At 31.0% G+C, this 24,062-nt stretch overlaps 3 protein-coding genes across 5 annotated transcripts; 2 read left to right on the plus strand and 1 right to left on the minus strand.

The window, feature by feature from the left end:
• Positions 1-1,720: 1,720 nt before the first annotated feature.
• ash1 (histone-lysine N-methyltransferase ash1) lies at positions 1,721-12,640 on the plus strand. The gene is given in 8 exon segments (XM_027348298.2): positions 1,721-3,819; positions 3,821-3,880; positions 3,882-7,251; positions 7,338-11,095; positions 11,153-11,251; positions 11,317-11,979; positions 12,038-12,190; positions 12,249-12,640. Coding segments are annotated over 8 exon segments (10,188 nt in total). The 5' UTR covers positions 1,721-1,845; the 3' UTR covers positions 12,360-12,640.
• Positions 12,595-14,957, minus strand: LOC113798009 (transcription factor IIIB 50 kDa subunit-like). Of its 2 annotated transcripts, XM_075825192.1 has the most exons (3): positions 13,641-14,957; positions 13,355-13,571; positions 12,595-13,290 (listed from the first exon to the last, which is right to left on the minus strand). In XM_075825192.1, the coding sequence occupies exon 1, from the start codon at positions 14,786-14,788 to the stop codon at positions 13,649-13,651; it is 1,140 nt and encodes a 379-aa protein (XP_075681307.1). In that variant the 5' UTR covers positions 14,789-14,957; the 3' UTR covers positions 12,595-13,290; positions 13,355-13,571; positions 13,641-13,648. The 2 variants fall into 2 exon arrangements, with proteins under 2 accessions (XP_075681307.1, XP_027204285.2); XM_027348484.2 differs by having other exon boundaries at positions 13,355-14,956.
• A 1,337-nt stretch (positions 14,958-16,294) lies between these two features.
• On the plus strand, positions 16,295-22,792 carry LOC113797937 (synaptotagmin-1-like). Of its 2 annotated transcripts, none has more exons than XM_075825190.1 (8): positions 16,295-17,059; positions 17,168-18,022; positions 18,074-18,148; positions 18,215-18,366; positions 18,431-18,545; positions 20,360-20,510; positions 20,567-20,733; positions 20,786-22,792. In XM_075825190.1, exons 2-8 carry the CDS (start codon positions 17,312-17,314, stop codon positions 20,915-20,917), a joined length of 1,503 nt encoding a protein of 500 aa, XP_075681305.1. In that variant the 5' UTR covers positions 16,295-17,059; positions 17,168-17,311; the 3' UTR covers positions 20,918-22,792. The 2 variants fall into 2 exon arrangements, with proteins under 2 accessions (XP_075681305.1, XP_075681306.1); XM_075825191.1 differs by having other exon boundaries at positions 16,301-17,059; positions 20,369-20,510.
• Positions 22,793-24,062: the final 1,270 nt, after the last annotated feature.

A 24,062-nucleotide genomic window follows, 5' to 3' on the forward strand; every position in this document is an offset into this window, starting at 1 on the left:
TTTTTTAAAATTTTTATTTATGCTGGCCAAAATTCAACATCATCAACAAAATGGCCATTACAAAACAAAAAATAATATTAATAATCAATGGATACACTTTCACATATATATGTGAATCATCTGTATGTGTATCGGCCCGTAGAGAAATGAAAACAAAATTTTTTTTCAAAGCAGAGGCATTTGGATACGTTGGATTTTTGTAGCTTTACGGATATTAAATCAGACACAAAAACTCCAGAACACAATACCCCGCAAATCAAAAGAAAAAGATCATTGAAATGTATGTGTGTGAATGGATCTCACTTTCTTTCAATGTTTCTTGCCGCTTCTTTGTGGTATAGAAGAATGAAGAGGAAAATGTTTTTTCTTTTTATAATATATGATCCACCAAATTGATGTTTGTGTATCGGCTCATTGGATAGTCGTTTGAATATACATGTATATGAGTGTGTTTAATGTATGCATTTTCAATTCATAATATTTTTTTGAAATAATAATAATAAAAGTGAACTTTTGATGTTTTAATATTTAGTGAATTTTATGTATATATCAAAAACAAACAAACACATGTAGAAAGGAATAGATATGATATCAATTATAAATGATTTTCTTCAAGAAAATTATCATTATCGAAAGATTACAAAATCATCATCATCAGTTTGATTTGATGAATTGAAAATTTGATTAATTTTTTTCATATTTCGACGATAATCTTTTTGTTTGCAATTTTATCATCGAGTAAAATGAAAATTCCTTAATGGATCGAATCGGAAATCAATTTAAATTCAGATTGTTTTTCTCTAATTGATTCAAAGCCAATTTTTATTTGGCTGATAGATTTTTTTCTGCCTTTTTTCATATTCACGCTACCTGATCAATCGTATTCAATAAATGATTATGCAATTTAAATGATGAATGAATTTTAAGATTTAGGAGTGAAACAAATTTGATCCAAATATTTTATCAACGTTTTTATTATAAAACAAGTGCAATGTCAACATTATTAACTACGGAAAAAGATAACTCTCAACAACAACAACAGCAAATCCTGGTGTCTACAAACGATTCGAATCCTAAGGCAACATTGTCAACGAATTTGATCAATATTGCAAAAACAACTTTGGCCGCTGTTGAAGCCAATAATCAACAACAATATAAACATGATAATCATTCTATGGATGATCGGTCATTTTTATCCATCGATAATCAACAACAATTTTCAACTACGAAAAAGAAATGTGATACATCAAACAATTCATTATCGAAAAATGATTCGAATCAAGAAAAGAAGCATTCACCGAAAAAAAGAAAAAAAGGAAACAAGAAAAGCTGAAAGAATTTCCAAATCAAAATCATCATTAAATACTAAAGATTCTGTAATTTCGGAATGTAATATCGTATCATCCATACCAGGAAAAAGTGAGAGTAGTGCTACATCGAACTATCATTATCCTTATCATCATCATCATCATCATCGCAGACATCATCACCAAACAGTCGTACAGAAAACGGAAAAGGTGATTATTGAAACTCGCAAATTGAGTGTTGTCGAATCGACGGTGCAATGTACAACGACGACTACTTCCCCTAGCCATCATCATCATGGCCGTCATCGTCGAAATCATCACAAACAGCACCAGCATCATCAACACCATAATCCTTTGGCTAATCTTCATCGAAAACACCGTCACCATCATAAACATCATGGTCGTCATCTTCGTAAATCCAAATCTTTATCATCAAAAACAAATGTACTTACAACGACGACAAGTACATCATCATCATCTGATTTAAAATGCCATTTAAAATCACTTTCGATGCCGATCTCACAAACATTATTAAACAATGAAAATATTGATCTATCCAGCCAAACATGAAACCGGACAACAACAACAACAAATTCAGAGCTTAAAATTGTCATCATCATCATCATCATCTTCGTCGAAAAAATCTCATAAGAAAAAACATTCTAGTCAACAAAAACAACTTCAGAATTTAAATATATCCGGCAACGAAATCACTCAAGGAACAAAAGCAGCAACTTCCATTGAAGCGATAGATAATCGAGAATCAAGCGGGTTTTTTGAACAGCCAGCCAACTGTGATTCCTCATCATCATCATCGTCATCATCATCTTCCTCATCGTGTTCATCGTCACCTAGTTCATCATCGACACATTCCAATGGATCATCATCATCATCTTCGTCGTCCACATCTTCGTCATCATCATCATCATCATGTTCTTCCGACAATTCAGACAATGATGCTAATGATACGAATCCTAATGCAATAAATGCAAAGCGTCCAGTTAAACTAAAATACTGTAATCATCATCATAAGAAAAAGAAGAAGAAAAAAACAAAATCATGTTCCGGTTCACAATCGCCATTATCATCATCAAGATCTAAATCATCAAAGTGTTCCACATCAAGAAATTCTTCTCGATCAACATCATCTTCTGGATCATCATCATGCGAAGAATCAGGAGATGAAGAATCCAAATCCTCTAGTTCATCGTCCTCATCAACAGCAACATCGTGCAGTTCTCGATCCGATTCAAGATCAAATTCATCATGTATTGAAGATGTATTGACAAAAATTTCTGTCGGAGGCATAAAATTAGATAATGAAATTTCTGAATCTTTGGTGGAAAAACAACAACAACAAACAACAAGTAAAACGACAATTACAATGAGCCAACAACAACAACAGCAGCAACATTCATCCCTGTTTTCGGTTGATACCATTTTGCAACAAGAACAGCAGCAACAACAACAGATAAAAACTACGATGAAAACAACTTCTGAATCATCTTCAAGCTATCAATTTCAGTCCACGATTCAACAATCAGAGACAACAACCAATGCTCAACAATTGACAAAAGTAGATAGTTGCTTATCATCATCTTCATCATTATCGAATCCACCGGATTCAATGGTCGAATCACCCATTTCAGTGGATAGCCAAAAATATGATAAATCAGCAACATCAACGACCCCAACAACAACTATGGTCAAAAAACGTGATCCAGCTGAAGAACGACAAAGACTACGCAGTTATCGAATCGCTCATCATCAACAATCACAGAATCCAATATTATCATCACAAAAACCTACATCAATATGTGCTGTTTCATGTTCGATTTCGACATTAACGACATCAACTGTTTCAAGTTCTACATCGGTAAATGCTACTTCGGGTATTAAAACATCGTCTTCTGCGTCGATATCATCATCGTCAACGAAAAACTTAATTCAAAATGCCAGCAGTAATCGTACGATTTCGAAATCCATTAGCACCAATAAAACAACAATGATGGCTGCCGATAGTACCAGTAGCGAAACATCTACAACAATAATGACCACTAATAATAAAAAAGATCAAATTCAACGAACTGTGGTCAACAAAATTGTTCAACAACAACAACAACAACAACATCAACAACAGACTGTTCATCATCATCAAAATTTGTTCCATTCGACAAATTTATCAAAATTATCTTCCACGAATATTCTATCATCATCATCGACAACAGCCAATACCAATAAGTTTGTTCAGGTTACATCACAAGCTGTAGCAGCAGCTGCTGCTAATGCTGGCACTAATTTTCTTAATCCATCTTTTTTTGTTCCTGGATCTACGCCCACTTTTTCCACTGGATTTCATTCTGCAGCCAATTTTCCAACATTTCATTCAGCATTCATGCCCACAATTTTCAATCAACAGCTTTCATTGAACAATGTTCAGTTTCCGGGCACTGCAACTGGTAATAAAACGACCAACTCAACTAATCAATTAATACCGACACGACAGAATCCATTTTTTCCCAGTTCCAACTAATCATTCGCAACAACAATCTCAATTGACTATATTCACATCTCCCACCATTACCGACCGGATCAGCTTCTGCAGCTTTATCACCTTTTTCTTTTCAAAGTGCAATGCAACATTCGACATTATTGCCAACTACTGCACAATTTTCACCATCATCTTCAGCTACATCAGCAACAACAGCAACTCCATTACTAATGCCAAAATCTGCATTGAATTTTCCATCTGCAACAAATTTAACGTTTCCTGGTACTGATCCAAATTCTGCTGCTGCTGCACATTCTCTAATGATGTTCGGCCTTGCTTCAGCAAAATCAACCACTGGTAATAGTTCATCATTGTCCACTGCATCATCAAACACAATAACGACAACATCGCCTCCATTTATCTTACCTCGAATCGTTCAAACAACTTCCTCAACTCATAATCTGACAGCTAATGCAAATACGACAGCTACAGTAGTAGCGAAAAGTTTATCACAACATAGTAACAAATCGAATAAAGATAGATTGAATGCAAAACAAGTGGCCAATTTATCTCCTTCAATACATGATGTATCAAGGACAAATTTCGGAACCGGACCTTCCATAACGATCTTACCAAATACCGCATCACCAAATACACATCCATATCAGGCAGCACATCATCCACATTCAGCTACGAATCAACAACATTCACCATTATCGACATTAATATCACCACAAACATTGCTGCTATTACAATCACCATTATCAACAGCGACCACCTCATTTTCAACTAAACAAGTCGCTCATTATGTTTCGTCATCTGCCTCGGTGATCACTTCGAATTCAAGCAAATCGCTGACACCAATTAAACCGGCAACAACAACAATTAATATCGTCGGTACGACAGCTATGAATACTATCATGTCCACGCCATCAATTTCGACACCTGCCTTAACTAAAGCAGCTATCAAACCATTGGCAACTAATACAAATAGCGTAATTTTAACTCCCAATTCCGCTTTGCATCAGCATTTGCCATATACCTTATTTTCACAACCATCACCAGGTTTGATGCAGCCTATTTCTATTCAAGCACCTCCTGCTCCAGCACCATCTTCAGTTTTTGGAACACCATTATTATTATCAGTGATTTCACCGACCGGTCGTAGTGGCCCGCAACATCATTCACATCAACAATCACATCGATCCAATCTTTCAAGTCCTGTGATAATAGCCAATGCTCCTGCAACAGCAACAACAACGTTAATCGCTAAGAATTCGGATTCAAAAACACCAAATCATATAAAATCACGACAATCTGAATTGAAAAATATACAGCCCAAAGTTGAAAAATCAACACCCAAAACAATTCAACTTCCTGTTAAGCTTCCAGAATCAAAGAAATCACCATCAATCAAGTGCAATATACCAACAACAACAACAACATTAAATGAAATTGTCTCCAATACATTAACGACTACAATGACAACGATGACTACCATTCCTTCTCAATCTTCGTACTCAGTTAAATCTATGAATTCTACAATTGAACAATCTATAAATAAACAGCAACAATCATCAACACAATCACAACCAGATATTATGATAATGAAATCACCACAATCAGAAGAATTTGAAAGTTTAGTTCGTTCGGTGAAAGATACAATTGATTCCTTCAATGCTGCCAGCTCTGGTTTAAGTGATGTTGATGATAATGAACATCAGCAACATCACTCTCCAAAACAATTAAAACAAACAAAACAAGAACCATTACCAACACTTCCAAAAGTGTTGAAACAACAAACCGGTGATAACTTATTGAAACCATCATCAGATTTGCTTGTTTTTCCAATTTCAACGCCGAAACAGACACAATTGCATAATATTAAAAATATTCAAAAAGAAATGGATAATAAACCATCATTACCATCCAAATCATTGCCGTTAGATGATGGCCAATCTGTATGCAATGATAAAATTGTTTCAGATTTGGAGAAAAAGAACAAAAAAGAAATGCCAATCATACATAATGTGAATAAAACTTCATCCAAGAAGAAAAAACATCGTAAAGAAAAAATACGATCAAAATCCATTTCATCGGATAATAAGAAACATAAATCGAAACAAAATAAAAAACGAAGTTCATCATCAAACAATAATAATAAAAAAGGATTTCCCGCATTATCAGGCATGGATGGTAAATATTCATCATCATCATGTTTGGAATCATTTGATCCGGCTTTGATGAATAAAATTGTTCGTTTGCTTGAATGTTTACATATAACTACAAACGGTCCAAATATTGATCGTCATGCATTGCCTCCATTATTTCGACAACGTTCATTCACGAAAACATCAGGAAAAATATCTAAATCTAGTCGATTATTTGGTTTACAACGACGATCATTTACAACATTAGCAACGATTTCAGCCACATCCAACATTCACAGCATCGCCATAGGCAACAAAAATATGAACAACAATTGTCTGAATATTAATGATAAAAATTCATCTGATAGTCAACGATTATTGCCACTAAAGAAACGACAACATCGACCTGATGAACAAGAGCCGTCTTCATGTTCATCATCAAATTCGGAAACATCAAATAATAAAAATAAAACATCAAATAATGATAATTTAAAATCATCGAATCAATCACCAACATCTTCCGTTACTGGTAAACAGAGAAATAAATCTAAAAGTAAAACACAAAATTCATCATCAGAATCGATTCCATCTGTTGATTTAGTATCATCGCCATCCACAATGACAATTACTACGAATAAAAGTGTAAAATCGGTTGGTTGTGGTCATCCTCGGCCTTCTCCTTCTTCAATATTCCCTTTGCTATCATCATCAGTTAATATTCATGGATCTAATATTCATAAAATATCCGAAGAATCAGTGCCGCCATCGAACGTTCCAAATACGAACAAAGATAATGTAGCAGCCGAAAATGGTAGTAGCAGTTATAAAAAGAATAGACAACAGCAACGAGAATCTTCTGCTTTGATACCACCACCACTAAATCCTATAACAACAACACCACTACAATCGTCCATAGATTTGGAAGGGAAATTGTCGAAAAGACATGCTGATCCAAATACAGCTACAGTATCTGATACTGTGTCAACTTCTAGCCGTAGAAGTGGTACAAATACTAAGACGATGATGCTTGAGACGAGTCGATCAAATGTATCGAACAAAAAGACGATTGTATCGAGTAGCCCAGCAAAACTGCAAGCACTATCTTCAACATCAACAATAGCAACAGCATCATCATCGTCATCGTCGACGGAACAAAAAACCGCCGAATCTCTCGTTGATTTATTGTCGAATCGACAACAACCAATAGAAACCGGTCGTATTGTAGGTGTCCAGAAACGAACAAAAATTCTACCTATCAAAAATAACACTGCCATTTGTCGTAATTTTCCAGAACAACAACCAGGTATGATTTTGTTTTGCCCGCCAAAACCAATTTTTAATTTATTTTTGATTATTGTTATCCAATTTTATCTTCATTACATTCTTTAGTATCATCAAGTGATAATGTTGATTGTAGGAAAAATAATCATTCGAATAAATGTGACTCAAGAAATGCTGATAGTTTAACAGGATCACAGTCCAAAGTGACCGATGTCGATTTAGATGAAGCCGATGCTGATGACGAATTCGATGATACAGATGACGAAGACGAAAATAAAAAGACAACAATCAATGATGATTATCGATCGAATGTTGATAAGAGGAAAAAAAAGTGTGAAACAAAACGAAAACAATTGCATACAAAAATTGTCAAACAGAATTTATTGAAGCACGATAAACAAGATAAAAACATTAACATCAAATCTGAAGAAAATTTATTTTCTACGAAAAACCAAGATCTCAATAATTCTAGTGTAAATATGTCATGCCAATCTAGTAATGTTGGTGGTAATCGTGCAGCAAAATCAAGTGGCACAACTAATGAAACAGCCATAAAGTCTAAATCCTCGATGAACAAAAAATCGAGTTCAAGTGATAAAAATACTGAAAAGGCTCAAACGTTTACCGTCGTAAGTACAAAGAAAAATAACTCAAAAACTGATGAAGCTCCAAAAAAAAGTACAAATAATGATAACAATAAAAAGAAACGACGACGTGTTTTCAACAAAACTGGATTCACAAAACCAAGGAAACGTAACAAAACTGTTGCAAATAAAAACAAAAATCAAAGTTCTATGAATTTGATTGATTCGGCAGCTGATCAAGTTATTAATGATGAAACCAAGAAAAATGTTTTAAAATCAACGAATAAGAAATCAACGAATCAAAATAAAAACAAGAAAAAATCGACAAAAATTTTGAGTGAATCCGAAACATCTTCATGGTCGTCATCCGAAAGTGATGCTAGTAAATCTAAAAAGAAATCGAATAAAAACCAGAAACTGACAAACTTTTCAGATTCGGATTGCACAAGTTATTCATTTCAAACCGGACAATCAACTACAGCATCATCATCTACATCCAGCCACGAAGAAGATGATCCAGATTATCCTATATATATGGTTACTGCTCCTTCCAATAAACAGAATAATCGACATAAAAAAGTTTATCCCATCAAATCAAATCCATTCATTCGGCCGATTCCATCAAAAAAATATTATCAAGCTGGACTTTATTCTGAAGAATTCATTCAATTACATTCCGATGAATATTTTGCTTCAAAAACTAAACGAGATAATGCGACAGATAATGAAGATAAATCTTGTTCAAATGTTCTAGTCAAGCACGATGATAATTCCAAGACTACATCAACGTCCGGAAGTGATGATATTAATAACAAAAATGAAGTGCAGACATCAGTGAATAACAAAACGTTGCAGCCAATATTACCATTTCCTCCGCTTTGTTTGCCATCATTTGAAACAGTTCAATCTCGTTTGGTAAAAGATGAAGAAATCAATAATACAAAATCTATACAAAATGCAATGGTTCACAAAAATAAAATTGATAATTCAATCATCAAAAAAAATCTCCCACAAGATCCAAGTTTTCGACAAGATTTTCATCTCAGTTTCGATATCTGGTATCAATATAAATACAATCCATTTCCACTGTTGATGAGTTCTGCCAATTATCGTCGTGTACGTCAAAATGTTTTTGTCGATGTCAAACCTGTAGCCACTGATTCTCAACAATCATGTAATTGTACGATGCCAAGAAGTCCCAATGAAACAGCATGCGGTACAGATTGTATCAATCGTATGATGTATCAGGAATGTTGGCCACAAACTTGTCCGGCGAAAGATCGATGTTCAAATCAACGAATACAACGTCATCATTGGAGTCCTGGATTAGAACGATTCATGACCAGGCATCGTGGTTGGGGAATCCGAACAACGGAAAATATTCACAAAGGTGAATTTATTCTTGAATATATCGGAGAAATCGTTAGCGACCGATTGTTTTTAAAACGTATGAATGAACGTTACAATAATGATCAACATCATTACTGTCTGAAAATTGAGCCTGGTGTTGTTATCGATGGTTATCGTGTTGGTAATGAAGGTCGTTTTGTCAATCATTCATGTGAACCAAATTGTGAGATGCAGAAATGGGCCGTTAATGGATATTATCGAATTTGTATGTTTGCTTTACGAGACATTGAACCAATGGAAGAACTATTTTATGATTATAATTTTCATAATTTTAACGTCGAAACCAAGCAAATATGCCATTGTGGTTCGAATAAATGTCGTGGTTTCATCAATGGAAAAAATTCATTAAATCCAAAATTAAATGGAAACAACAATGAAACAGGCTTGAATCAAATGGATGTCAATGCTCCAACTGAAGGACAGACAATTCTTGTGGAAGAAATAAAACCATTAATTGAATTCCCTTATGCCTTTCTTAAACCTTATGCTCGTTTGCCGCCCAATGATCCACTTGGACGAAGTTTTGTATTTGTTCGTCGTGCAACCAAAAAGATCAAAGTGCCTGTAAGTCTTATCAAAACTGGTAAAACTCATAAAAAGCAAGACACTTCACAACAGGATAATTTGGTCGAAATTTCCTATGATCCAATCATGTTGAAACGAAAAATGGAGCCTCTTAGTTATACAAAAAAACAGAAAATACTCAAGGATTTGTTGTTTATGCGAAGAAATTTCGAAAAAACGAGGCGATTTTATTTGGCCCTGCAAAACTTTCTAGATAATCAAGACAATGATCATAAAAATTTATATCGAATCCGTTATACAAGTGAAAATGGAAACGGCTCCGATTCGGAATCTTCAACTAGTCGTTTATTATCAAGTAATTGTTCAATTAAAACTCGTGGCATTTCACGTGTCGACAATGATCCAAACTCAAAAATCTTGAAACTAACCCAGATTTATTCGAATATTTGTCGTGAAATCGGTTTATTCATATTGAATAAAGTGTATACTGTCATTTTCACAGTTGACCATTATAATACGAATGGCATCCAAAAAAATGGTGGCGAAAATTTTGTGAATAATGACAGAAATCATGGTGCTGTAAAACGAAAACGAAACAAAATAAATGGATATGAGAATGCTATTGATAACAGTTTAATCAGCTTTACTCCACTTATTGACCAAATTCGTGCTGGAAAATTGATAAATTTCGATTCATTTGAACGGACTATAATTTCACATATTAAAGAACAGTTTCGAGAATTGCGTTTGGACATAACCAATGGAAATACCAAATTGAAAAAACTTAAATTAACTAGAAATGGATTCGAAAAAACCAATGGAAAAACATTAAAATCAGCATCTGATTTGATGAGTACTATTGATGATGATTTTGAATCTGTTCGAATCGACTGCGATGAAATTGATTCAATGGAACGTGATGCATACCAATTGTTGTCGAATAAGCTGAAGGAAAAACAATCGATCATAAAAGACATTGTCGAAATAGAGAATAATTCGAGTAATGACAATGATTCGACACTTTCAAATTGCATCAAAAATATTTTTGGTGAAAAATTCAAAGAAACTAGATTGTCCGAAGAAAATCAAAAAAGAATGAAAGAATTCATTGAAATATTGGTATCAAATGATCCGATTCAAGTATCTGAACACTTTTTTCTCCCACGAATTGTTGAATCGTTTATTCCTAAAAAGAAAAAGAATGAAAATGATGGAAATTCCGAAACCACTAGTGATTCAATAATTCAAAATGTACAATTTAAAGAAAAGAATACTGAAGAAGTGATTCGTTGTATATGTGGAATTCTTCGAGAAGAAGGTCAAATGATTCAATGTGACAAGTGTGAGGTAAGATGGATCATCAATTTTTGGTTTAGATTAATTAATCGATTGTTTTAATCATAGATTTGGCAGCATTTTGATTGTGTTCAACAATTTTCTCGGGTCAACTTGAGCGAACATGAATACGTTTGTGAAGTTTGTCAGCCTAGACCAGTGCCAAAGGTAAATTCATGTTGTATAAATTTTCAATATATCGATAATTAATTTGTTAATTCATATTCTTTTAGGATATACCATTGCCCAATAATCTTCCCAATTTCGATATGCCATTTCCAATAAAATATTATCTAACATTGGAATCTCCAGTCGAAAAAGGTCTTCGAATTCGACTTGGCGATTGTGTTTATATATATCGTCAATCACCGAATCCGATGACATCGAAACAATTATCCGGAAAAAAGAATGCTGAACAACAAATAGATGGTGATCATTTTATTGAAACAATTAAGACAGCAGCTGACAATGCGATCAAAACGCGATCGCATCCATTTGAACAACGTCAATGCATTATTATTCGTGTTCAACATTTGGCCATCATTGAAAGTACTGGACAACGAATTTTATTTGGACATCATTACATTTGGCCTTCGGAAACTTATCATGAACCAACACGTAAATTTTATCCAAACGAATTGCTACGATCTCCTCTTTGTGAATGGGCTGCGATGGAAGAAGTGCGAAAAACCTGTATAGTGTTAGATCCTTCAACCTATGCAAAAGGCCGACCAATTGGATATGACCCAGACGATGTGTTCATTTGTGAAATGCGTGTTGATCGTGGTGCTAAATCATTTAGTCGAATTCCAAAATCAGCACATTTTCCAGTCAATACTAAGAGCTATGCCTTCGAATTGTATCCCGAAAAATTGAAAATCAAAAGAACTTATTCGGTAAGCAATTATCATTTCTTTGCATTATCTAACTTATTTTTTTAATTTTTTTTTGCAGCCACACCAAGTCCCAGAATCAGCTCCAAAGAAAACAAAATCAAATCGAAAAGATAATCATAGCAATAAGTTTGACGATAATATCGACCAGGATGACAATACTCGTTCATCGATAACTTCAGCCATTATAAAGGTTCCTGAAATTGACGAAAAAGTGAGTTATTTTTTCCGAAAACCTTGATCTAATGACTTTTTCCTTTCATTATATAAAGACTAAAAAATCTAAAATGATTCGATTATGGAAATTGACCAACAAACTCAACAAAAGAGCATATTATCAAGAACTATTGAAAGAACAACAAAAACTAGGAACGGATTTATAAAATATTTGAAAATGAATGAGCCATATGATCACATTTGCAAATCAACAATTGTAGATAATCAACTGCATTATAACCTCATTAATTTTGTTGCCTCATATCGACTTGATTCTTTCATTTTTGCTTCATCTTCTTTTAAGAAATCAATCATAAGTAAATACGACGGATCAGTATTTTCATACATTTTGTAAATTTTGATTAAAATCTGTAAAATATAAATTTTTGAAATGAGCTATGATTATTGAAAAAATAAAGTATATTTTTGATTTTTATTTAATAAAAAACAATGAAATTTCATTTTTGTTCAAAAATTTCTGACAATATTTTGTAGTTTTTTAAATTTTCCTGCAACAGCTCTTTCTTATTTCGCAATCGTTCGATCACTGTGAGAAAATTTTCTCTATCTGTCTCATCCGATGTTTTCATCGTTTGACGTTCGATTAATTCCATTTGTTTTTTATATCTTTCTTCAATAGCATCGAAATTCATTTCGATATCATTCAATAATTGTTGATATTTTTCACTTAAAATATTGGCCATTCGTTTAGGATATTCACGTTCTTTATGCTGTGCATCACTTATCAAACTTTGAACTGTTTCCAATACTTCCTGCTCCGTAATAGTTTCTGATTTTAATTTTTCCGAAATAAGTGTTTGATCGGGAAAACTTTTACGAAAACATTCGTTTGGATATTCTGAAGCTGCTTTGCAAGCTGATGCTAGTTGTTCCAATAATGGATGTGGTTGGCTGTTATTTTCATTCGATTTCGATTCGGTCAATGATGCATTGGGAATGCCGTGGAGTGTATTTTTAAATTTATCGATTATCTCATCCTCTTCAAATAATAATTCAATGTCCAGATTCTGTTGGTCCGAGCTACAATCGCAATCATTGGACAAAAATTCTTCATACAATTGGAAAATCTTATCCATTCTGTGATGATTGACAAACAAACTTTAATGTTGGGAAAAAAATTCAAGTGAATTATTTATCCTACTTGATATCAAAGTCGATAGATTATTTATGTTCGTAAAATTATTAAAAAATCTAAAATTAACATCAAGATGAACAATAACAAGTGTTTAGGCGCCAAACTCATTAAAATGATACTCGGTTTTTGACCGTTGAGTAAAAAAAAATACAATCGAAAATAATGCCATCTGTTGCTTTTTAATATAGTTTTTGCAATTAACAGAAATATCACAGAAATATACCTATTATAAATGGCAATTTGAGTAAATTAATTACACATAACAAGATTTGATAAGAATTATTATAATCACAGAATACTTCAATTGTTAGATAATTTACGAATTACTTCCACTTCACGATCGGTACGAATATAGGAATTAATCTCTTCTTCGGATAGATCTTGATCTTCTTTTATATTATCTTCTGACCACTTTTTGAAAGCTATTCGTTTGGTTGGCAGTGTTTCTGAATCATCTGTATCATCGTTTTTTTGTTCAGTCAATACTTGTTGATCATAAGTATTGTTCTGGTTATATTGAGCAATAATTAGTCGTTTCATTGAAACAATTTTTTCTATTTGTAATGAAACAGTATTTTTGGTTAATTCTTTACTATTGATCAACAATGGACAATATTTGGCGAAATCTTTTAATACTTTAAAAAAGAATTGAACTTTATTACTTAATGCTCTTCGGTTCGATATACCGTATTGATTGCAAAATTCGTTAATCGTAATCGATGATCGTTTCTGGTTAACGGCTTTCCAAGCATAGAACAAGGCAACATAGATGACAGTGATAGGATTTAATCCTTGAATAAGGCACGCTTCTTGCCACATCCAAACTAATCCAGTTGCGTAATCCGAAATGGTCATTTTTTCTTTATCTGCAAAATCATGCTTGAAAAGATATAATGGGACTAGTGGTTCGATTTTTTTGGAACCTTTTTCAAAAAATTCTGGACGTTTTTTCTGCAAACGCAATAAAATTTTACCAACATGTTTGAAAACACTGTCTGAATTTTTGAACAATTCGCTGAAAGTAATGTGATTACTTTCTTGATTACATATCACATATAAACAACATAAAGCTAAACTTTGTTTGACGTTTGTCGAACAATTTTTAAATTCTTTTTCTTTCGAAACATCCCGAAATAAAGTTATTGCCATTTCACGAATAGCTTTGTTAATATCAAGATTTTTAGATAATGAAGATATAAGTTTGATACCATACAATACTGGAATGGTTGTTCGTTTTTGATCCGATGATTTGACTAGATTTTGATGATGATATCTTTGGGGTTGTGATATTTTTCCAAAATCTTTGGTCGTTGTTTGTTGTTGGAACACAAGTTTCGGTACATCATTTACAACGTTACCACAATTTGTACAAACTGAAATGAAATCGTCAATGACAATATCTTGCGATTGACAATCTGGACATTGTTGTTGTTGGGACATTATTGTAAGATCACATAATAATAATGGCCATTCGTTTGAAAATGAAAAATAATTTCGCACATTATGATGAAATGCTTTAGCTTTTCCATTTCTACCTATTTTTCCGCATGCTGTCTAAATAGACATTGTGTATAAATTAAATTTCAAATAAAATGGCGCAAGCCAAATTTTCAATTTTCATCGATTAGATTCTTTGGGATCAAAATTTTAATGAGTTGCAAATACTAACAAAAAAAATTCCTTTCTTTTATGTTGGTGGGAAAGCAAGTCCAATAATTTGATGTGAAAATAATTAACATTATTATCTTAAATTAATTAATCGAATTTCATAATAAAATTCTTTATATTGAAAGAAGAACGATCGATTCACACCTATTTAAACAGAAAAAGTTTCGAAACATATTCTATATATAAATATGAATTACATCGATTTTTTTCACAATAAATATTTCAATAAAACGCTATTGAATCGACATTAATCATGGCCTGTTGGATTCATAAATGTTTGGGTTCATTCCGTTTTGGGTTTTTTACGATATCTAATAGTTTCAATAACAATCTGAAATATTGGATATCAAAAGATATAAATACGCATGTCTATGAATAATTGTATCATTAATTTTATTATTGAAATAGAATGTAATGATAATTTTTTTTCCAACGTACTTTTTTACAACAACAACAACAAAAAAGGATTCTATATACTAACCAAAAATTTTTTTATGAATGTTTCAATTTTTTTGTTTTGTTATGTTTAGTGGAACCAGATTCATCTAACAATGTAGGTACAAAATAATAATTCAAACGAAACAGATTCTATATGATTAAATGAGGGAAAATACAATTTTCTACATGTGTAACATCATCAAAAAAAGTGAAACAAAAAAATCTATATTCCGCACACACCACCATCAGATATGGGCGACCCTCAGAATCAGACAGAATCCAAAATCCACACACCTACCGGTTCTCGATCCATTATTTTAGATTTTGCTATAGAATTTTCATTGTAGTTGTATCAATAAATGAAAAAAAATTGTACGCTCATATAATAAAGAAAAAGAATTGAAATTCACTCAATTTCCGTTATGACGATATCAAGGATATGCTCTCTGGAGCATGTCATATTCTAGAGCTACGACGTTAGTTCGTCATCATCATCATCACCATCGTTATTGTCTTCGACATCATCGTCATTGGCCAGAAAAATAGAATTTCACTTTATAAATTCTAATGGGAAATTTCCTTGGCGTTCCATTTGGATCGACTCAATGAAACGTATCTCGAATTTCTATATATCGCTATGTTATATAAAATAGCCACCTAGCACGTTCTTTTTTTGCTGCTATATTTCTTCGAAAATATTCTAACCTAGATCCTTCTTTTTTTTTGGTTGGTTGTCTGGTTGGCTTATTTGTTATATGTGATTCTCATTTAATGTACACCCCCATTTGATGATGTAGTATATGATTTTTTTTTCTTTCGAGTGTCAAACTAAAATTCTTCCAAATCTTCTGAATGTTGTTTTTGTTTTTGTTGTTGATGTTATTGTTTTTTATTTCTTCGTCATTAGTATTATGTTCGACGACTGAAAATTTAATCAACATATAACAACAATATATTATTATCATTGATATAAATCGACATTTTGAAATTTAAAAATAAATTTTTAAAAAAATTATTCTTTTTGTTCAATGTTGTATCCTCCATCATTCGTACATCATTGGGGGAAAATTGTATTTTTCCATTTCATTTTGATCATCTGAATCAAATGATTTTATCTAAAATTTTATTTGTTTTTCATTTATCTTTTTTGTTTGTTTGTTTGTTTGTGTGAGTGTTTTTTATGATTCAATAATTTTTTCTCATATTTTTATTCTTCATTATACTTTTGCCGTCACTTTTAATGATAATTAAAATTATTATTCTGAAAGAAATTTTACTTTCATTAACACACAAATACGCCTTCACACACACACACATTAAAAATTGCTAAAGAAACTGTTTAAAATTTTCAACTATTAATATATCCAGTTTTAACAAAAATCATCTTCGTTCAAATTTGTTTTGCATATTAATTCTATCATCATCATCATCGTTATTATCATCATAGTCACCGTTGATATTCTACCTCCCTATATCCTATCCTTTTTATAAATTCTCCTGTGATTTTGTTTGTGTGTGTGTGTGCTTGTCCTGAAAAAATGAATCAACATCATTAATGAATTAATGATTAAAAAGTTTTTTTCACTAAAAATTTCATTTTATTCGGTATGTTTTTTGTGTTAATTTTTATCAAACATTATTTTGTTATTTTTATTAGCAAAAATAAAAACATTGAATATTAAATAATTTGAATAATTTTATTATCATCCATAGTTTTTGACATCATAGGAATTGTTTATGAATGTTCTCATTGATCATATTCCTACGCGACATCATTCCTATTTCAAACACCCACACACAAATTATCATATAAACATTCTATAGTGAATAAAACAAACAAAGACATCAGAATCCGAAATGCCTCCATATCAATTGCTGAATCCGCATTTTTCTAATGAATTATTATTCAAACGTTTATTATCACGCCAAATACGATCATCGGTCAATCATAATGTAACTACAACTACAAACGGTGGCGAAATGGAATTCGTTCCTGGCATCGAATTCCATAAGCCTACCGAAATGGCTCGGCAACTAGCTAACATTAATGGTACAAGTGGTGGAGAATCTTATTCTCGTGGCCAGGATGAAACAGTCAATGATTTCACTACAACCATACACGGTTTAATCAATTCAACTGTCAAAAATATGGCCAAAGGCACAAAAGTTCAATCCATGAAAGAATCAAGCAGCTTTTTTGATGATGTAGAAAAACCTGTGGAGAATATGATGAAAACTGTGGCCAAAAAGACGAGCATTCCATTCTGGGCTGTGTTCTTAATCTTTTTAGTAATAATGGGCATTCTAGCTCTCGTATTCTTTTGCTGTCTACAAAGATGGTGGCGCAAATTCCGAGGAAAAGAAGCAAAAGGAGGATTTATGGGTGGAAAAGTTGATCTAAAATCTGTTCAATTACTTGGCCAAACGTATAAGGAAAAAGTTCAACCAGAAATGGAAGAATTGACAAAAGATATGGAACAAAACGAAGCTGGCAAAGATGATGCAAAAGAAGAGGTTAAACTAGGTCGATTACAATTCAAAATCGATTATGATTTCAATCAATCTAATGTAAGTCATTTATTTATTCAAATATAAAGACATTCAACTGTTTTTATTTAGTTGGCAGTTACTGTTCTTCAGGCTGAAGAATTACCAGGTCTTGACATGTCTGGAACCAGTGATCCATATGTTAAGGTTTGCTATATTTTATATGATAAAATGAATTTGGTCGTAACTAATCATATTTTCATCATGAATCAGGTTTATTTACTTCCTGACAAGAAAAAGAAATTCGAAACAAAAGTACATCGAAAAACATTGAATCCGGTTTTCAATGAAACATTTAATTTCAAAGTTCCATATGCTGAAATAACAACAAAAACTTTGGTGTTTGCTGTATACGATTTTGACAGGTTAATTTAATTCCTAAATATTTGCAATTTAATTTTATTGGTTTTCTCGGCATGTTTTTTTTAGATTCTCGAAACATGATCAAATTGGTGAAGTAAAAATTCCACTCAACCAAATCGATCTGGCACAGACCATTGAAGAATGGCGTGATTTGACAAGTGTTGAGGATGCCCAAGGACAGGTTAGCCTTATTAAATGTTGAATTTTTTTTTATTGATTAACATTTCAATGTGATTATCAATCATTATTATTTTCATTTAAAATTATTATGATGTGATATGAGAATTTCATCGAAAGAAAGGATAGGTTTATAAATGAATCAAAAAAAATAGGACAAACAAATTCATTACAATCATTAAAAGTCACTTTTAGATGCTTTCTATTTTAAAATCAATTTCAAATGCATGTTTTGGCTTAGTGCTTGGATCTGATATAGTTTAATTAGAAACCGCTTTTACGACATAATCAATTGCTTTTTTTCATTCCAATTGATTATTTATTCGATTAATCAAAATGAAAGAAAACAATTGATAACATCAACAGATTGATGCATGTGATTTTTCTATGAAATGAAATAATACTAAACATTTTTATTTTGTTGTTGTTGTTGTTATTGTTCGCTATTTAAATTATCATGGAATTTATATTTATTATAAAACATTCATTCATCAATCAACAATTTCAATTAATGGACAATTCATTTGATGGATTTTTCGAACCGAAAACTGATGGATAACTGTTATTTTTAAAAATTTGAATATCTTTTCTTTCGATATTAAAAAAAATCACATTTAATTGCAAAATGAATGAATCTTTGATGTAAGTATTTAATAAAAATAAAAAAACAAATGCAAAGCTTATTATTATTATTTTATGGAATTTTGGATCTCTTGTAGAATAGGAACCCCAATGCTGTTTTGGGTTCTTATTCTACAAGAGGTTCATTTTGGGGTTCCTAATCTACATGAACCTTAATAAGGAACGAAACGATTACAATTCTAACGAAATACATCATATCTTTTTTAAATTAGATATTTTTGTCAGCAGTTAGGTTTTCCTCCCCGGAAAACCTAACTGTCCCATCCTAACCTAACCTAACCTGCCGAGATTAAGTTTGATTAATTAAAAACCAAGGAATGTTCATTTGCTTTATTCTATTTATGTATGTAGCAAGTTAGCATTGAGTTACTATGGGTTGGGTTCCTATTCTACAAGAGGTTCATTTTGGGGTTCCTAATCTACAAAAGGGTGTTTTGGGGTTCCTAATCTACAAGAGATCCGGAATTTTTTTATAATTACTATTTGAAATATAAAATGGCAGCAAATATGAAATTATTAATATAATATTTAAGACAATCACACACACACATACACGGTTTGATTAATGGCAGATAATTGTAGATTGCGTCAATGTAATTCTGCACTTAATACACATTGTTCCAAAAGAAAATAAAACTAGCTGTTGCCTAGATATTATTATATTATTGATCTGTTTCATTACAAACAAACAAACAAACGAGAAATGACAAGCTCTGGTTTTTGTCTAATCGAATTTAATAGATTAAATATTCATAAATAGATCATTTCTTTGGAAAAAAGTTTCCATAAATTAAATATAATGCTTATTATCTATAAATAACAAATAGATATTGGAACAAAGAAAATTTTTATATCAATATTTTTGATTTAATTAGTTATTACTAAATTTATATCATTTATTTAAATGTTTTTCATTCCTATGAAATTGTAAAACTTGTTTTGGGAATTTCAATTCAGATCAATTATTTATAATTATTTTTGAGACATTTAGCATTCAAATTCAAATGACAGTTGAATTTTTTCCTGAGAAATAAACAGATTTTTGTTGTATTAATTCAGAATCGAATTGTTTTACTTTTTTTGTTGTTGTTATGAACATGTTCTATTATTAGCTATTCTTAACTTTATTTCACCGATATTCATTATTATCTTTTCAATTGAAAATTTATAAAATAGGAAAACAAGTTGGGAGATATTTGTTTTTCATTGCGTTATGTACCGACTGCTGGTAAGCTCACTGTCGTTGTCCTCGAAGCCAAAAATCTTAAAAAAATGGACGTTGGTGGCCTCAGTGATCCATACGTTAAAATAGCCTTGATGCAAAACGGTAATTAATCTTTAATTATTATTTATCATCTAATTTATATTCATTGTTTTATACAGGAAAACGATTGAAAAAGAAGAAAACATCGATCAAGAAGTGCACATTGAATCCTTATTATAATGAATCATTTACATTCGAAATTCCATTTGAACAAATTCAAAAAGTGCAGTTGGTTGTAACTGTTGTTGATTATGATCGTATCGGTACATCAGAACCGATTGGCAAGGTACTTGTTTTCACTGATCATATTGAAAAAATTCTTATAATTCTATAAATAGGTTGTACTCGGCTGCAATGCATCCGGCACTGAATTAAGACATTGGATGGATATGCTTGCATCACCACGACGACCAATAGCTCAATGGCATTCATTAAAAGATCCTGATGATGGTGGCGGTAAAGATAATTGATTGATATAAATCAAGAAAAACAAAACACAATGATTATTTAAGAAAAAAAATTATTGATTATTTTCATTCACTTTGATCATTTTATCATTATCATTATTATCATCATCGACAACATTTCAATCATTTATCGTATTTGATTCAAACTTTAACTGTGACAGTAATCGAATCGTTTGCTTATCATCATTTATTCTATTTGAAGAAAACAAAAACGTGTTGAAAAAACGACGTATTGATTTTCATCATAATTTTTCATTTTTCTTCCAAATGAAACACACAAAAACACACATTCAGCCACAAATTTCCAAATTTTTGTTTAGCGGTGAAATATCATTGAAATCTTAGACAAACAAAAAACAATGGAATGAAAATAATACAGGTCACAATTTCGTTCTATAGAAAAAAATATGATTCTAATTTGTGGATCGTTTTATTTTACCTTGGTAGGGAAAAAATTGAGTCAATATTTATTACCCCCATTTAATTACTCCCACATTATTCTCTTACCGTTGCTTGATATGATTGCTTCAAGCCCATAAATTTAGAATGATTTTTCTTCTAGAAACAAAAAAAAACACGATTTAATTGTTTAGAAAAAACAAAAGATAAGAATAGGCAAACAAACTACTAATTTCGTTGTTTTAGATTCGACGATTCTACTTTCAATACCAACAAGAAAAAACAATAAATTTAGATAAACATCATGTCAGGTTATTCAGTGAAACGTTAACGTGATTATGGAATATTAGTCTGATTATTCATCATCATATCGATCGATCTTATTGATTATTTTCCTCCCAAAACAATTAAACAATACATTTTTATATTTTGTTAAGAATCATGATAATAATAATGAAAAGATTGATCTAGATACTTTGAACTAAACAAACAAACAAAAAAAAAGAAAGATTGTTGTCAACACATTCATTATCTACCTACACCGAAACATAAAATAAACACTTCACTTCACAGAATTATATTTGCATAAAATAATACCCACACCTACATACATACATAGAGAAAAAGAGAACAGAGATTTTTTGGGATATAATTTCATATAGAAGATTCATTGATAGAATATTTATATTTATAACGGAATGTGTATAAAATTTTCATTTTCGAAATGATGTGAATTTTTTTTCGTTGAAAAATTAGCTGATATATTATTATCATGCATCGAAATGAATATTATGCAATTCATATGTATTGAATAGAAAGTCGTTTGATTGTTCCCATTTTTTTTCTTTCACTGAAAACATCACCAACAACAACAACAACAAAACATTAATTCCTCAAATTAATTTGATTATATTTTAATTGATTCAATATTATTGATTTCCCGTGAATCAAAGTGTGCCATAACAAATTATATGCTATTCGAAATTTGTTCGATTAGTTTTTTTTTGAAAAAAATGAAAGAAAAACAATTTCAAAAATAAATGATTCTGTTTCTTGATTTTTCTTCTCATTTTTGAACATTATCAATGTTTTTTTCCTCATTCAAAATTGACAAAAACAACGAAAAAAAACGTAAAATTCATGCCTAATATTATACTTTAGGTTACATTAATATCAGACAAAATTCTGTTTCTTGTTTTGTTTTTTTTTGTTTTGTTTATTTTTTTGATTTTTGTTTGTTCAATTAATATTTGATTCTCATAATTCATTTTTTTTCTTTTTTTTTTGCTATATATTTAATTTCTAAAAATATTTATTGATTGTTGATTTGTTTCAATTGTAATCACTTTGCATGGATACGAATCGATCCAAACACAAGAATATACATACACACACATCACACATACTTTGATTTTAAAATTTTCTGAGTGAAAACAAAAACCACATTAATAAAATAAAATAAAAATTAAAACTAATTCATTTTTTTTTTTTTTGTTTCTCGATGATAAAAAACTATCAATTTGATTAACTAATGATTGATTATTAATTTATTAACATTCTTGCTTGATAAATTAACACACAAACACACCTATCTACCTACATACAACTAAACACATGTCGAAATAAACACTTCGATCTGAAACTAAAATTGTTTTATTTTTAAAAAACCAATGTCTAATTCCATCTTCAATTAATTTATCTTATTTCTTTTCCATTAATTTTTTTCCTCGAATAAATCTTTATTAATAAAAAAACAATTGATTGCGTCATCATCAAACGTGTGTAAAACTGGTTGATTCTCATGACAAATGACAAAAAAAATTTTGGAATGACTCATTCATAATTAGATGCGGATAAAGTGCATGCAATAAATGATTTTTATCATTATATTGTACATCATCATCAAAGATTTCTTGGAAATCATATATTCTAAATGTAATTATTTTACAATCTTGTTGTGTGTATTAACATGAGGATGTACTGCACCTATTTGAATATTGACAAAAATCCCATCTAATAAAGAACGAAAAAAATACAATACAAAAAAAGTGAATAAAATTATTTTATTATCAAAGAAAATGAGAAAAATTTGTTGGGCCATTTTTTTCTCCTAAATTCCTGTTTTATGTATACTGAAAATCTATCTTTTTCATTCTCTCTATAGACATGGTTGACATATAATAACAGGGTTTTTTCTTTCAAGTTTACTCAATGGAAAACGAAACGAAATTCAATCAACCAACCAGGTAAATGAGAAAACAAGAGAAAAACAAATCCATAATAGTAAGAATGTACATTTGATTTGGAGAAAAAATGGGATTTTTTTTTGTTGTTGTTGTTTAAAAATTTAATAACTTGGTCATCTCAACATCAATGAACCAAATAAATTCCCACATCTTTTCCTTGCCATTTGTTCCCATTAAAAAAATATTATATTTTAAAAATTTACATTCGGAAAAAGACAAGAGAAAAAAAATGCACACACAAATATAGTTTTCCTATTTGTTTATCATTATACATGTATTCATAATGAGTGAAAAAGTCTTCACAATCAAAAGGTGGTGATTGTAACCACCACCATCATCATTGTTGTTCCATCATTTCATTCATTCATTGAATTCATTAAGTCATTTAAAAATGATCATCAAGTTTCAAATGAAAATTATTCATTTGACAATTGTTGATCGAAAGATTTTCATTTTATGATGATGATGATGAAACTTGTTGTTGACAGTTTCATTATCTCAAT

Source organism: Dermatophagoides pteronyssinus, unplaced genomic scaffold (genome assembly GCF_027571235.1).
Source record: "Dermatophagoides pteronyssinus isolate colony J.1.1.1.1 unplaced genomic scaffold, Derpt_VIB-CSIC_2022.12 sq0003, whole genome shotgun sequence".
NCBI classification, from domain to species: Eukaryota; Metazoa; Arthropoda; class Arachnida; order Sarcoptiformes; family Pyroglyphidae; genus Dermatophagoides; species Dermatophagoides pteronyssinus.